This window comes from Dermochelys coriacea, chromosome 4 (assembly GCF_009764565.3).
Source record: "Dermochelys coriacea isolate rDerCor1 chromosome 4, rDerCor1.pri.v4, whole genome shotgun sequence".
Classification (NCBI taxonomy): domain Eukaryota; kingdom Metazoa; phylum Chordata; order Testudines; family Dermochelyidae; genus Dermochelys; species Dermochelys coriacea.
Window position 1 is genome coordinate 14,030,771 of NC_050071.1, and position 14,912 is coordinate 14,045,682.

The 14,912-nt window shown below is 42.3% G+C and overlaps 1 protein-coding gene across 4 annotated transcripts in view; it reads left to right on the forward strand.

Moving 5' to 3' along the window:
• SDAD1 (SDA1 domain containing 1) overlaps positions 1-14,912 on the forward strand; it is a 37,084-nt gene that overhangs the window by 8,569 nt on the left and 13,603 nt on the right. For all 4 annotated transcript variants that reach the window (XM_038399126.1, XM_043514041.1, XM_043514040.1 and 1 more), the window contains exons 7-13: positions 6,014-6,071; positions 7,599-7,673; positions 9,019-9,120; positions 9,951-10,020; positions 11,426-11,529; positions 12,867-12,924; positions 14,054-14,112. In XM_038399126.1, the coding sequence (XP_038255054.1) occupies positions 6,014-6,071; positions 7,599-7,673; positions 9,019-9,120; positions 9,951-10,020; positions 11,426-11,529; positions 12,867-12,924; positions 14,054-14,112 (526 nt within the window). The remainder of the gene's footprint in view (positions 1-6,013; positions 6,072-7,598; positions 7,674-9,018; positions 9,121-9,950; positions 10,021-11,425; positions 11,530-12,866; positions 12,925-14,053; positions 14,113-14,912) is intronic.

Sequence of the window (14,912 nt, forward strand, 5' to 3'; positions counted from 1 at the left end):
TTATTAGAGCATAAGCTTTCGTGAGCTACAGCATCCGATGAAGTGAGCTGTAGCTCACGAAAGCTTATGCTCTAATAAATTTGTTAGTCTTTAAGGTGCCACAAGTACTGCTTTTCTTTTATTGCATGTACTGAGAGAATATTTTCTTCATTTCAATTGATTCAGCTAGTTCAGGTCAATGACTATTTTATTCAAAGGTAAGAAACAAATTGGGAGTTGAAAAAGCAGAAAAGCTTGTTTTCCTCTTCATATCTATGAATAAAAATTAAGTGGGAGAGAATGAAATCTCCTAGTTCTAAAATCTTGAGAGACATGGTGGCAATCAATTCAGTTCGCTAACTACAGATAATACTTCTTTAGTTTAATAAGTCAGTTAGGTTTAAATGCAAAACATGTTTTGATAAACATTTTTCCTTTTGTATCCAGCATGTTTAAGATAGCTTTAACAAACAAAAAAACATTTTAAAATGCTGTTTTTGTGCATTTTAATTGATTTTGAATCTCCATCCAAATAGATCTTACACAAATCATAAGCAAAAAACAATCATCTAATAAATGTTATTTGTTGCTTTCTAACATAACAGAAAATGTAAAAATTAAGAATCTGAATACATGTATTTAAGCAATATAATTGTTTAAATAAATGTGTATAGAGGTAGTGCATCTTCCTGGTTAGAAAAAAGAAGCATCAAGTGTGATGTAAAGGCTATATTTTGTTGCAAATCAACCTGTTTTAATAGTTCCCAACCAGTAAGATTCCATCTTTCTTTTGGAAAATAACTAAAAGGTACAAATGCAAAACAAGTTTAGAATCGTTTATTTAAATCAAGGTTTTCCACCTGCTGATCTCAGTCATGATTTTAATCACTTTGATTTTAAATCAGTGCACCCTGGGGCAATCCATTTGTAGTGTGGTTGTACTGTGTTTTGTAGAACACAGTCTAGAAGGGCAGAAATGACTGAGAGGCTTTGCAGGAGAAGGTGCGTAGGAAGAATCTTAGACGTTTTCCTTTTAAGAACAATAAACAAGTATACTTCAAACCATCAACCAAAACCTGTATATACACATGCTTTCTTGAGCCTCTCTATTGATGCATTAAATCTTGAATATAGTTCTGCTCTATAGTAAGTCATGAAGTCCAGCTGTGGCTGATGTCCAAGCCCTTGGGTACATTTGCGGCAGTGTGTATAGTGCATGTAGCTCCATGCAGTAGGGAAAGGCCCTGGCAGTGAGGAGGTAGCGGGACACTACACTGCTAAAAAATAGCAGTGTAGACCTGGGAGGCACTGCTTGGGTGTGTCGAGAGATGTGTAGGGTATTTCCTGAAGTTTTTGGCGTGTTGTGTACTCTACTTGCCTAAGTAGTGTCTCCCCAGTGACACTGCTGTTTATACCCGTGCTGTCTGTATTCTACATGCTGCTGCAAGTGTACATGTATTTGAAGAGAAGAAATAGGCTTTGCATGGTTAGGATTAGAAAAGAAGCCTGTACATTGATGCTACGTGCTTGGTGAATTAATGTTTTTAGTTGTGAGTTGGTTTTGCAGAGTAAAAGCAAGTGCTGTTTTGAATAAGCAGGAGGCTGAGTAAGCTCCAAGATGGGGATGTATTAGAAGAAAAACAGAACTTTGAGTATTAATGGAGTTACACAGACGTTTATTGATTCCACTGCTGCCTTAGTTCTGGTGCTGCTGCTCTCAGCAGATGTTTCACAGTGAGGAATAGCAAGGGAAGATCTTCATTTGCCTATTGTTTTAGGCTTTAATTATCCCTAAGTATGTGTTGGTCTGTCGGGGGGGGGGGGGAGGAGGAGGAGTTGTCACCTAACTTGTATCCCCTTTTAACCTCCTGGTCCTGCCATGGAAACGAACTGTACAGATAAGAACCTTTTGAGCATTTTCTGCCTCTTTGGGATCTCCCCAATGTTCTGCAGGGGTGGTTTGCACAGCCCTTCATTCTTTATTCCAGGCAGAATTCCTAGGGACTTCAGCAGGAGTTCAGCCTGACTGTGTGCGGCAAGACTGCATTTTGTAGAAAGGAGAGATAACAGCTGGTGCATGAGGCGCATTGGCAGAGCATATTTGGGCTTCAGGAGCTTTGTTCATGTGCTGATCTTGGATATACTAGATGCGATAGCTGATGGATTCCTTCATCAAGTAGTTGCTGAACCGACTAGAGGGGATGCCATTTTAGATTTAATTTTGGTGAGTAGCGAGGACCTCATAGAAGAAATGGTTGTAGGGGACAATATTGGCTCAAGTGATCATGAGCTAATTCAGTTCAAACTAAATGGAAGGATTAACAAAAATAAATCTGCAACGAAGGTTTTTGATTTCAAAAGGGCTGACTTTCAAAAATTAAGGAAATTAGTTAGGGAAGTAGATTGGACTGAAGAATTTATGGATCTAAAGGTAGAGGAGGCCTGGGATGACTTTAAATCAAAGCTGCAGAAGCTATCGGAAGCCTGTATCCCAAGAAAGGGGAAAAAATTCATAGGAAGGAGTTGTAGACCAAGCTGGATGAGCAAGCATCTTAGAGAGGTGATTAAGAAGAAGCAGAAAGCATACAGGGAGTGGAAGATGGGAGAGATCAACAAGGAAAGCTACCTAACTGAGGTCCGAACATGTAGGGATAAAGTGAGAGAGGCTAAAAGTCGAGTCGAGTTGGACCTTGCAAAGGGAATTAAAACCAATAGTAAAAGGTTCTATAGCCATATAAATAAGAAGAAAACTAAGAAAGAAGAAGTGGGGCCGCTAAACACTGAGGATGGAGTGGAGGTTAAAGATAATCTAGGCATGGCCCAATATCTAAACAAATACTTTGCCTCAGTCTTTAATAAGACTAAAGAGGATCTTAGGGATAATGGTAGCATGACAAATAGGAATGAGGATATAGAGGTAGATATTACCATATCTGAGGTAGAAGCGAAATTGAAACAGCTTAATGGGACTAAATCGGGGGGCCCAGATAATCTTCATCCAAGAATATTAAAGGAATTGGCACCTGAAATTGCAAGCCCATTAGCAAGAATTTTTAATGAATCTGTAAACTCAGGAGTAGTACCGAATGATTGGAGAATTGCTAATATAGTTCCTATTTTTAAGAAAGGAAAAAAAAGTGATCCGGGTAACTACAGGCCAGTTAGTTTGACATCTGTAGTATGCAAGGTCCTGGAAAAAATTTTGAAGGAGAAATTAGTTAAGGACATTGAAGTCAATGGTAAATGGGACAAAATACAACATGGTTTTACAAAAGGTAGATGGTGCCAAACCAACCTAATCTCCTTTTTTGAAAAAGTAACAGATTTTTTAGATAAAGGAAATGCAGTGGATCTAATTTACCTAGATTTCAGTAAGGCATTTGATACCGTGCCACATGGGGAATTATTAGTTAAATTGGAGAAGATGGGGATCAATATGAACATCAAAAGGTGGATAAGGAATTGGTTAAAGGGGAGACTGCAACGGGTCCTACTGAAAGGCGAACTGTCAGGTTGGAGGGAGGTTACCAGTGGAGTTCTTCAGGGATCGGTTTTGGGACCAATCTTATTTAATCTTTTTATTACTGACCTTGGCACAAAAAGTGGGAGTGTGCTAATAAAGTTTGCAGATGATACAAAGCTGGGAGGTATTGTCAATTTGGAGAAGGATCGGGATATTATACAGGAGGATCTGGATGACCTTGTAAACTGGAGTAATAGTAATAGGATGAAATTTAATAGTGAGAAGTGTAAGGTTATGCATTTAGGGATTAATAACAAGAATTTTAGTTATAAATTGGGGATGCATCAATTAGAAGTAACGGAAGAGTAGAAGGACCTTGGAGTATTGGTTGATCATAGGATGACTATGAGCTGCCAATGTGATCTGGCTGTGAAAAAAGCTAATGCGGTTTTGGGATGCATCAGGAGAGGCATTTCCAGTAGGGATAAGGTTTTAGTACTGTTATACAAGGCACTGGTGAGACCTCACCTAGAATACTGTGTGCAGTTCTGGTCTCCCATGTTTAAAAAGGATGAATTCAAGCTGGAGCAGGTACAGAGAAGGGCTACTAGGACGATCCGAGGAATGGAAAACTTGTCTTATGAAAGGAGACTTAAGGAGCTTGGCTTGTTTAGCCTAACTAAAAGAAGGTTGAGGGGAGATATGATTGCTCTCTATAAATATATCAGAGGGATAAATACAGGAGAGGGAGAGGAATTATTTCAGCTCAGCACCAATGTGGACACAAGAACAAATGGGTATAAACTGGCCACCAGGAAGTTTAGACTTGAAATCAAACGAAGGTTTTTAACCATCAGAAGAGTGAAGTTTTGGAATAGCCTTCCAAGGGAAGCAGTGGGGGCAAAAGATCTATCTGGCTTTAAGATTCTACTTGATAAGTTTATGGAGGAGATGGTATGATGGGATAATGGGATTTTGGTAAGTAATTGATCTTTAAATATTCAGGGTAAATAGGCCAAATCCCCTGAGATGGGATATTAGATGGATGGGATCTGAGTTACCCAGGAAAGAATTTTCTGTAGTATGTGGCTGGTGACTCTTGCCCATATGCTCAGGGTTTAGCTGATCGCCATATTTGGGGTCGGGAAGGAATTTTCCTCCAGGGCAGATTGGAGAGGCCCTGGAGGTTTTTCGCCTTCCTCTGTAGCATGGGGCACGGGTCACTTGCTGGAGGCTTCTCTGCTCCTTGAAGTCTTTAAACCATGATTTAAGGACTTCAATAGCTCAGACATGGGTGAGGTTTTTCATAGGAGTGGGTGGGTGAGATTCTGTGGCCTGCACTGTGCAGGAGGTCAGACTAGATGATCAGAATGGTCCCTTCTGACCTTAGTATCTATGAATCTATATACCATGAATCTGTTGGACAGGCAGGCAGATAAGTCATGCACTGCCACAATGGGTCTGCCAGCTCTAGAACAGCAGCGTAATAATGCCTCTGGTACAATGGAGGGGAAAGAAATATTCCAATAGAGTAAAAACCGGGAAAACTTAAAATATATAGATGACCATCTTACTTATAGACTCATAGGCTTTAAGGCCAGAATGGACCATCATGATCATCTAGTTGGGTCACAGAACGTCACCCACTCGCTCCTCTGGCTGAATTACTGAAGTTTTCAAATCCTGATTTAAGACTTCAAGTTACAGAGAATCCACCATTTACTCCAGTTCAACCCAGCAAGTGACCTGTGTCCCATGCTGCAGAGGAAGGCGAATAACATCCAGGGTCTCTGCCAATCTGACCTGGGGGAAAATTACTTCCTGATGCCATATACGGTGATCAGTTAGACCCTGAGCATGTGGGCAAGACTCACCAGCCTGACACCTGGGAAAGAATTCTGTGTAGTAGCTCAGAGCCCTTCCCACGTAGTGCCACATCTCCAGCAGGTGGGTTTATTTGCTACAAACAGTTGCAGATGGGCCATGTGCCATTGGAGGGAATGGTCTGATGAGATTACCTACATCATACCTTCCCCTTTTAAGGACAGGGCTTTTGCAGTATTGCTAAATAGCTTTATAGGTATTTAAGAGTCAGCTCAAATTCAGTTCAGGGCCAACAGAATTTATAAACCTCACTTAGAGGTTGTTTCTGTCAAACCTTTCCAGTAGCTTTTGTAATGAAAGCCAGATCTCTCTGCATTTAATTTTAACAGGCAATGTCTTATTACTTGAAGTATCTTTTACTGTGGGGCCTGCCATTGCTTTTATTGATTCATCTTCATTGTCAAAGTGCAATTGTGTGTTCTTCTCCAGTGTGAACTTAGATAAAGCATATATGCTTCTGGGTATCTAGACCTGATCATTTTTGTGTAGGAAAAATGTCAACAAATGGCACGGAGAAACATCATCTCTTGGTTTGCATTTGAAATCGCTGATGGTATGATGAAAGCAGCTAGTATTGTGGGATTTGTTTCCAGTGAATCTGCTTTGCATTAAATCTACCATGATGTCTTGTTTTTTAAAATCAGCAAATTACTTGGTGAAGGTATAGTAATGTTTTGCTTATTTCAGGAATGATGCCAAAACAGTAAATGTTATCACAACAGCCTGCTTTTCCAAAGTCACAAAGGTGGGTGGAAATCTATCTGAAATGCCAATATATTTTGCTTCAGCTGTTTTTGCCATATATAACATGTCTGTGTGTGTATGTGTATGTGTGTGTGTGTGTATGTATATGTGTGTGTGTGTATCTATCTATCTATCTGTTTGTGCAACTTCCTTTCTATACAGTAGAACCTCAGAGTTATGAACACCTTGGGAATGGAGGTTGTTCATAACTCTGAACAAAATGTTGTGTATGTTTTCAAAAGTTTACAACTGAACATTGTGTTCACACATCTTCGAAACTTTACCATGCAGAAGAAAAATTCTGCTTTTGATCGTCTTAATTTCAATGAAACAATTTACCGTGTCAAATCTTTTTTTAAACGTTCCCATTTTTTAAAATAGTTTACATTTAACACAGTACTGTACTGTATTTCCTTTTTCTGTTTTTGGTCTCTGCTGCTGCCTGATTGTGTACTTCTGGTTCCAAATGAGATCTGGCGTTCATAACTCTGCTGTTCGTAACTCTGAGGTTCTACTGTAATTATTCACTAAGGTGTTTCATTAACTTTTGGCTCCAAATAGCTGGAGCACATCTTCATTTATTTCTAATGCAGAGAAATAGATTTGTCCCTTCTGCCCACAGAGCAGCAGCCATAGAGTAGCCAAAACTATTGCTGGCTGGTGTGAGATTCCATACCCCCTCCCGCTGGGCCGTGCTCGCCAAAAGGGACTCTCGGGAGCATTGCCTCATGTTGATCAGCACTGTTGCGCTTTCTCATCTCCAACAGTGAAAATAACTGGTGTCCCAGCTGCCCGTTCCCAGAAACAGCCCTGTATCTGGATGCTGCAATGGTGGTGGTTTTAGAAACGCCTAGGATGCATGGGTGGGTTTGTTGTATGATAAAGGCCCATGCTCTATTTCTTAAAACCACCATAGGCTTGTGTAACTGAGCACAGGATCTCAAGTTGCTGCCAAAGTTACCATGAATGGCCTAATTGCTCAGAGCAATAAAACAAAAATTGTACTGGCAACCCAGGAAACCAGACTTTGCACAATAGGTTGTGTCTACGCTATGGTCGTGTCACTTGAGGAGCACACCTTTTCACATCCTTGGGTGACATAACTCTGCTGGCCGCAGCTCCTGGTTTTGATGCCATTGTGCTGGCATAGCTTGTCTTGTTTAGGGGCTGGTAGAATAAACTATGCTGATGAGCAATGTAGCCAGTAATAAGATCCATCCATACTGGGATGCTTTGCCGATATACCTGTTCTAGTAAAGCAGCCCTTGTGCAATAGTACAGGTTCACATGGGCCATTGTGAAAGTCCTGCTACACCTCGATCAGTTGCATGCCAGTGCTTCACTGTTGCAAGACTGGCAACAAAGACTGACAGTGTTTTTTTGCACGTCTAGTGTTTTCAGTCAGCCTGTCTGTTTAACGCCATTTCCTATCTCTTGTTATAAGCAACTGGTGACCTAACATGGGGACCTTTGCTTCTTGTAAACTAATTCTTCCCCCCTCCATCCCCCCAATGCCCATGTTTTTCAGATACTAGTTGCTGGTTTGAAATTCTTCCTTGGGAAAAATGAAGATGAGAAAAGAGAGAGTGATTCAGAATCTGAGGTTAGTCCAGAGGCTAATTCTCCTGCTGTCACTTTCTCAAACTCTGCAACATGTATCTGCAGTAGGTATTGTGTATCTTGCATTGTCCTCTCTTCTCCATCCAGGATGCCAGCCACCTACACCCATTTGTTGATTGGTCTCTCCACCTCCCCCCTCAACCCCCCTCACCAGCCAGAAAGAATAGATGGGATTGTGTGTTAATTTGCCCATCAGTTTGAGAGATTCAGTCTCCTCAGGACATGTGCTGTTATTGTTAATGGGAAAGACGCCTGTATGTTGAGGGGAAGATCAAGAAAACAGTCCCCTTCATTTTCAAAATCATTAAGGGCCACTTAGTGACTGGCCCATTTGTAGTACCCGGGCTGATGGTCGCGTTGCTGGCAGCATGGGAAGTCATAACCTGCACTATAAGAATGAGCTAGCAGGAAAAACAGTTTTTTTCCCCTTACAGACTGTGAGAATGTAGTTGTTTCTAGTAGTGCCCTTAACATGCTGGGCACTGCATATTGATGATACAAAGCAGGTGTGGCCTCTGCCTTGAAGAGCTTACACTGTAAAGTACTTTTCCAGGAAGAGCGTGATGCTTTTAGGGTCAGTCTTGTAGTTGACCACTGGCCAAACTCCAATTAAAATCAGTCGTTGATGTGCTTGAGTGGGGATTTGGGGATTGAGCTATGTGATTATTTAGAAGGTAAAGAATTACCAGAGGCTTCATGTAGACTTGTGATTGAGGAACTGGACTGGGAATCAGGAGACGAGGGTTGATTTTTTTAAATTAAAGCTCTGTTGCAGGCTTTGCATGTGTCCATTTAATCTCTCTGTGGCTCAGTTCTTCATCTGCAAAATGGGGAAAATAGCACTTCTTTATCTTGCATGGTGGTGTGAGAATAAATTTACTGATATGTGGGGAATGCACAGAGGTTAGTGATGGGGGTCAGACAAGTACATAGATGCTATTACCCTAACCATCCTCCCACCCCCAGCTACTTTATCTGATCTGTATTGAAATCCTTTTAAAGCGTTACTCATGAATTGGGTATTGTTGAATAATACGCTACTATTGCCTAATGACTAGTACCATATCTGTTGTATTGCTTTATTGACGTGCTGTTAACTGGTCCTAAACCTTGGTGTATGTGTTCTCTTGTATGAAGTCAAAGTTTTAAGTATGGAAATGAATGTCAGGCTGGCTACATGGCAAACATTTGGAGGTAGAGTGAATTGGTTTCCTATTTTTGAAAACCTGGTGTGTGACCCTGACAATTGTTGCTGTCGATCAGCTGCAATATCCTATTTGAAGCCTCATTCCCTTGAGTCATGCTCTGTCTGATGTTCCTTTCCGAAGGATGAAGGGCCCACAGCCAGAGACCTCATGGTGAGATATGCAATCAGAAAGAAAACCACTAAACACAAGAAGAAGCTGGAGAAAGCCATGAAGGTTCTGAAGGTAAGGGAAGCCCAGTTGGACATTTTGGCATCACCATGGAACTAGCAGCAGAATCCAAGTGGTGGCTTAGTAGAAAGGGAAACAGTGGTAAATTGAATACTTGTAAAGCTAAATAGGATTTTAAAAGCAGTCAGCCCTAACAATGCAGGGTTCAACTTAATCAAACTTCTAAAGACGACATGCTGTTCTTTTTTTCCCGTTTTAAGACCACAGTCATCTACGGCCGGTTCTCTCCTTCATTGGTTCATACATCAGGACCCTTCAAGACCTGGATTTTTGTGCTCTCATCTGTCCCTTTTTAGCCAGCTACCCTTTGTCATGTCTTCTAAGCAAATCTCCCTTTGCTGCTCTAGCAGCAGCCAGCTTGACATACTCAGGTTCACGTGGAAGAACGTGTGTTGAAAAGAGACCTTGCTAGGTTAGATTGTGGACCAGGCTCTGCCTTGATTTGCATCTTATTCAGTCCTTTTGCATGGGGTACACTGTAAGTCAGGGCACGATTGTGGCATGTTTTCTGAACTGCTGTTTCCCATACCCAGTGCCTGGTTGGGAACTAGTATCTATATAGCTAGAGGTATGTTTCAAGAGTTGGAGTGGAGCTTTCGTTATGCAGTTTGCATTGACTTTGCCTGGAGTCGTATGGCTGAAAACCACACGTAACTCAGGAAATGTTGAAAGTGCTGATGAACTTTACTATTTAAAATCAAAACATGCCTCTTAAAGCTGATAATGTGAAATGGCAGTTTTCCAGAACTAATGTCTGAAATTAGCTTAGAACAACTCTTCCATGGAAAGGAAAAAGTATCACCTGGTCTCTTGCTGTCCTACAGAAACATAAGAAGAAGAAAAAGCCAGAGGTGTTTAACTTCTCCGCTATTCATTTGATCCATGATCCCCAAGGTAAGCGTGGTGTCCAAGCCAATTGATATACATGCGCCTTGGAAATTCTAATACATGTTCGAGCCAAGATACTGATGTTCAGGCAAAACTGCAATGGGAGAGACACCTATGCTCCACTGTTTGAACGTGGGAGTGATAGGGAATGCTTTGATACCACACTTCGTCACCGGATCTCAAAGCACTTCACAAATGTTGATTAAATCTCACAGCACCTTGCAAGTTAGGAGGAATAGTCATAGATTTTAAGGCTAGATGGGACCACAGTTATGCTCATCTAGTCTTGACTTCCTGCATAACGCTGGCCACAGAGCTTCACCTGGTAACTTCTGGTCTGTAACTTCTGTCTGAGCCAAGCTTATCTTTATCCAGTCTTGCTTTAAAGACTTCCTGGAGAAACCTAGGGAAATAATGGAAACTAAATTACCATTCATCACTTAGTTGTTTAAAAATTTGCCCCTTATTTCTAGTCTGTTTTGTCTAATATTACTCTTTCACTCTAGACAGCCTGAACTTGATTTTTTTCAGATAGGCCTCAACTCAGCCTCCTTTTTAGTGCATGTTAACTGGCTTTAAATATTGACCCTAAAAAAGCTATGCAGCTGTGTAAAAGGTATGTGCCATCCTTGCACCCCCCCGGCAGCCTGGTATTCCTTGCTTGAATTCCCCAGTTGGGCATCAGTAAGTTGATTTTAACAGATCTCAAGACTTCGGTTCAGAGCTCCCAAACTTAGTTTGCAGAGCAAAGTCTCTGGCCAGGCTGGTCTCCTGGACTGAGAGAGGCTCCATGGAGGCTGTGCTGGATGCTTCTAGTCCTGTTTTCCTTGCTCAGCTTCCTGTTCCTGTTTAAATAGCCCACCCACAGGATGGTACAGGGCCTCCTTGGTTGCACCCAGGATGCTTCTCTGGAGTCCTTCTAGACCCAACTTCAGGGCCTTACACAGGAGCCCTGCTTTGCTCCCTGTGGTTCTGCCTGCAAACTGAGTTTTCTCCACCCTTTCAGGCCCAGGTGTTTCAGGCTGTCACCCGATCCCAGTGAGTCCAGCCCCCTTAGGCAGGGAAGCAGCTAAGTATGGCTTGAACAGGGCTGGCTGGCCCCAGGCCTCTTGGCCCTTAAAGGAGCAAGCCATCCTGTGACAAGCCCATTGATTTACGGTTTTGCTGGTTTATCCTGTTCCCAATCTTATGAGCAATTTTTTTTCTTTATTGCTGATCTAATGCAGTAACCAATTCATCTTGTGTATCATCAGGGTGAGGCTATCTGAGCCTTAATAGCTGATTATCTAATGATCTGTGACTGTTTTATTTTGTGAAGTCTCTTGGGATGTGAGGCTGAAGCACATCCTGCTGTAACATCCTTGAACCCCCAGTGCTATTACTTCTTGCTGACACTCCATGTTGCTTCCAGATTTTGCAGAGAAACTCCTAAAGCAGCTCGAGACCTCCAAGGAACGATTTGAAGTGAAGATGATGCTCATGGACCTTATCTCTAGACTAGTTGGAATACACGAGGTACACATCATGTTAACTGCACTGGGGTTTTGAGCTCTCATGTCAGAAGTAGGCTTGTCAGGCAGTAATGGGTCTGAATGTGATCAAGATGGCACGGTGGGTTAACGCTCTGGCCTTTCACCACTGGAGACTTTGTCATTGTAAGTGAAGATGAGTTTGACTTAATTTTGTTTCCTAATGGATTTATGTCTATTGCACCACGCCACTCCATGTCTGGCACTATTAGCTGGCCTGAGAGGGCCAGCAGTGTAACAGTAAGTGCCGTACAGGCCAGGCCAGAGGTGCTAGAATAATGTGTGTAGTGGGGGTGCCGAGAGCCATAGAACCAAACTGTAAACCCTGTATATGATGGAAACCCCTTCAAGCCCCTAGTTTGAGCACCTGTGGGTCAGGAATCCCTGAGGTTTATGATAACTACATAAAGGAGTGTCCATCCTAGGATCTGAATGCTTTTGGCAGTCTCTTCAAAGTACTGTCAATCGTAAATGGACTCAGACAATTCCCCACCTCCATCAGCAACTTGAGTATAACTGAACTGTATTAATCTCCACAAACAGAATTTCTACAATCCTCCAACTTCTCCTTCTGCCCAGCTCCCAGTGGGCCCAGGAGAAAAGATGGGCCTTGCAGCCTGTCCTGGGGGTTGGCAAACTCAGGTGGTACTGAGTGTGTGAGGGAACCTGCCCAGCCAGGGCCCATGCCATCTGGTTCTGCTGGGACTGTCTCTTCATTCCAGACTGTGACAGAAGAAAAATTGAGTGACTTGAAAATTTGAATTCACCAGACACTATATGAAACCCTAAATGTTCAATATTGAAGTGCAATGAGTTCGGGTTCGGGTCCATTGCCTAGTGGGTACATGGCCATGTGATGAAGGCCACACCCATGAGAGGTGCCCCTTTGACTGTCTTCTTGAAGACTAGCTTCCATGCCCACTCGCTCCTCAGTTACCCGCTTGTGCTTACAGGGGACAACTTGCATGACAGCCCCAATTCAAAGTCCATCAAAGCCACTGGGATCCTTTCCTTCCATTGACTTCAATGGGATTTGGATTGGGATCAGTATTTACTTTATTAAAGAAAATATTGAACATCTCATTGCAGTATTTCCCCCCCCCCCCCACATCCCCTCCCCCCCCATCCAAGGCAGGAAAACACATTTAGAATCCACTCTCTGTTACAAACATGTTACCCAGTAACACCAATGCAGTCTGTGTGTACCATTGTCTGTACAAAATGATTAAGAACGTTTCACAGCCCCTCCGTCTAGACAGGCAGATATAAGGGAGGAAACGCTGGCAGGGTTTTTTAATCCAGTATCAACTTTCCTCCCCACAGCTCTTTCTCTTTAACTTCTATCCCTTTGTGCAGCGGTTCATGCAGCCCCATCAGAGAGGTAAGCAACCATCGACAAAATATGTATCTTCTCCCTGCCTTTGTGTTTTGCATTCCCATATTGCCCCGTGTGCAGTCGGTTTTGAGCAGTGGTGCTGTAGGATAAAGTGTAGACAATCGGGTTTGCCTTGTCAGATAGACAGGGCGTGAAAGGAGGAGGGTGAAGAACAGAGATGCAATTTTGCTACCAGGTGTTGGTATGGGATATGGAAAAGGTGTGTTCCGTACTTCTGAAAGTGGGAACTGGAATTCTTTAAATAAAGACTAGAATGGATCCCTTGAATTCTGTGAGTTAAACTAAGCTGCTACAAGAAGCTGTCTGTAATTGTTTAGCGAAGTTTGTCTCTCTTGCTGCACCATAGTTAATGTTGCAACACTATTTCAGTCTAGACCAGTGGCTCTCAACCTTTCCAGACTACTGTACCCCTTTCAGGACTCTGATTTGTCTTGTGTACCCCCAAGTTTTGCCTCATTTAAAAACTACTTGCTTACAAAATCGGACATAGTATGCTGTGTCGCTTTTGTATTTCTATTACCGAAAAATGGCTTACTTTCTCATTTCTCATATAACAACTATAAAATAAATCAGTTGGAATATAAATCTTGAACTTACATTTCAGTGTATGGTATACACAGCACTATAAACAAGTCATTGTCTGTATGAAATTTTAGCTTGTACTGACTTTGCGAGTGCTTTTTATGGAGCCTGTTGTAAAACTAGGCAAATATCTAGATGAGTTGATGCACCCCCTTGAAGACCTCTGCCTATCTTCAGGGTTACATGTACCTGTGGTTTAGAACCAGTGCTCTAGAGCAGACTTTTCAAAGTGCTCTACAGCCCATATGCAGTGGTTAAAAAGAGGTAGCCAGCTGAGGGCCTAGGATAAACTTTGTGGTATCAGATTGTGTGTGTTATTTTGACAGCGAGTGGTCCCGAGGATCTGGTTTTGCAAGGCTCCAAATGACCTTCATGTTCTCTATGGAAGTTCAGGGTGCTGAGCTTCCTGCAGGATGGGACCCAGAATTAGAAGTTGTGATGCGCGGAGATATTTATAAGCCACTGAAAGCAGAAATGGCTGGCTGTCTGACTGACTGTGGAACCTTTCTCTCTTTCTTTTCTACTCTTCTAGAAGTGACCAAGATCCTTCTTTTTGCTGCGCAAGCGTCTCATCAGCTGGTGCCACCAGAGGTCAGGATCCTTCCAAATCTCATTCATATTAAAAAGTAGACTATGTGCAAACACTGGAAATATAACTGGTGAACGTGTTGACAGAGCTATGCTGAGAGAGACCAAAAACCTGCCCAAACATGTTAAAACTCACAGGCTGGAAGTGTTGGATGCTGGGTATTGTTTAAGTAGGGGGAAAAGTAATGCAAGGAGTGATTTCTCCGTGGAGTCTCCTCAGTTCCTCTGAGATTACATCCTCTTGGTGTCAGGTGGGGTTGAAAAGTACACGCTGATCTTTCAAAATGGGAACATTTGTGCTTATTCTGTGGTTTATGTTCCATAAAAAAAATAGTAATGAATACTTGTGACTCTTTGGGGTTCACCCAGGCCAGTAGGGTGTTCAGTCAACACCTGCCTTGCAACTCTGGGTGTCTTAAATCCTATGCTGCTGTAAAGTGGTTTTTTTACGCATGAAAGCTGATGTCCAAATAAATCTGTTAGCCTTTAAGGTGCCACCGGACTCCTCGTTGTTTTTGTTCAAAGTAAGAATCTCACCACAGTTGTTTTCCTGCATGGCTGGCTGGTTCTTAGCCAGGGTTCAATCACGGAGCCCACAGTGCTCCGTTTCTTTGACTGTTCAGGTGAAGGTTAACTTAGGGGTACTCTCCCTCTCTTTTTATAGTCTAGTAAACCTCTGAAACGTGTTCTTCTGAAGTGTGTCCGCAACAGAAAGGTTCTTTCCCCTGCTAGGTGTAGACTCCATTCTGCCTGGTGCAGACATCATGCTGGCTTCACCCCTGCTTGTAATTTTTACACTGCAA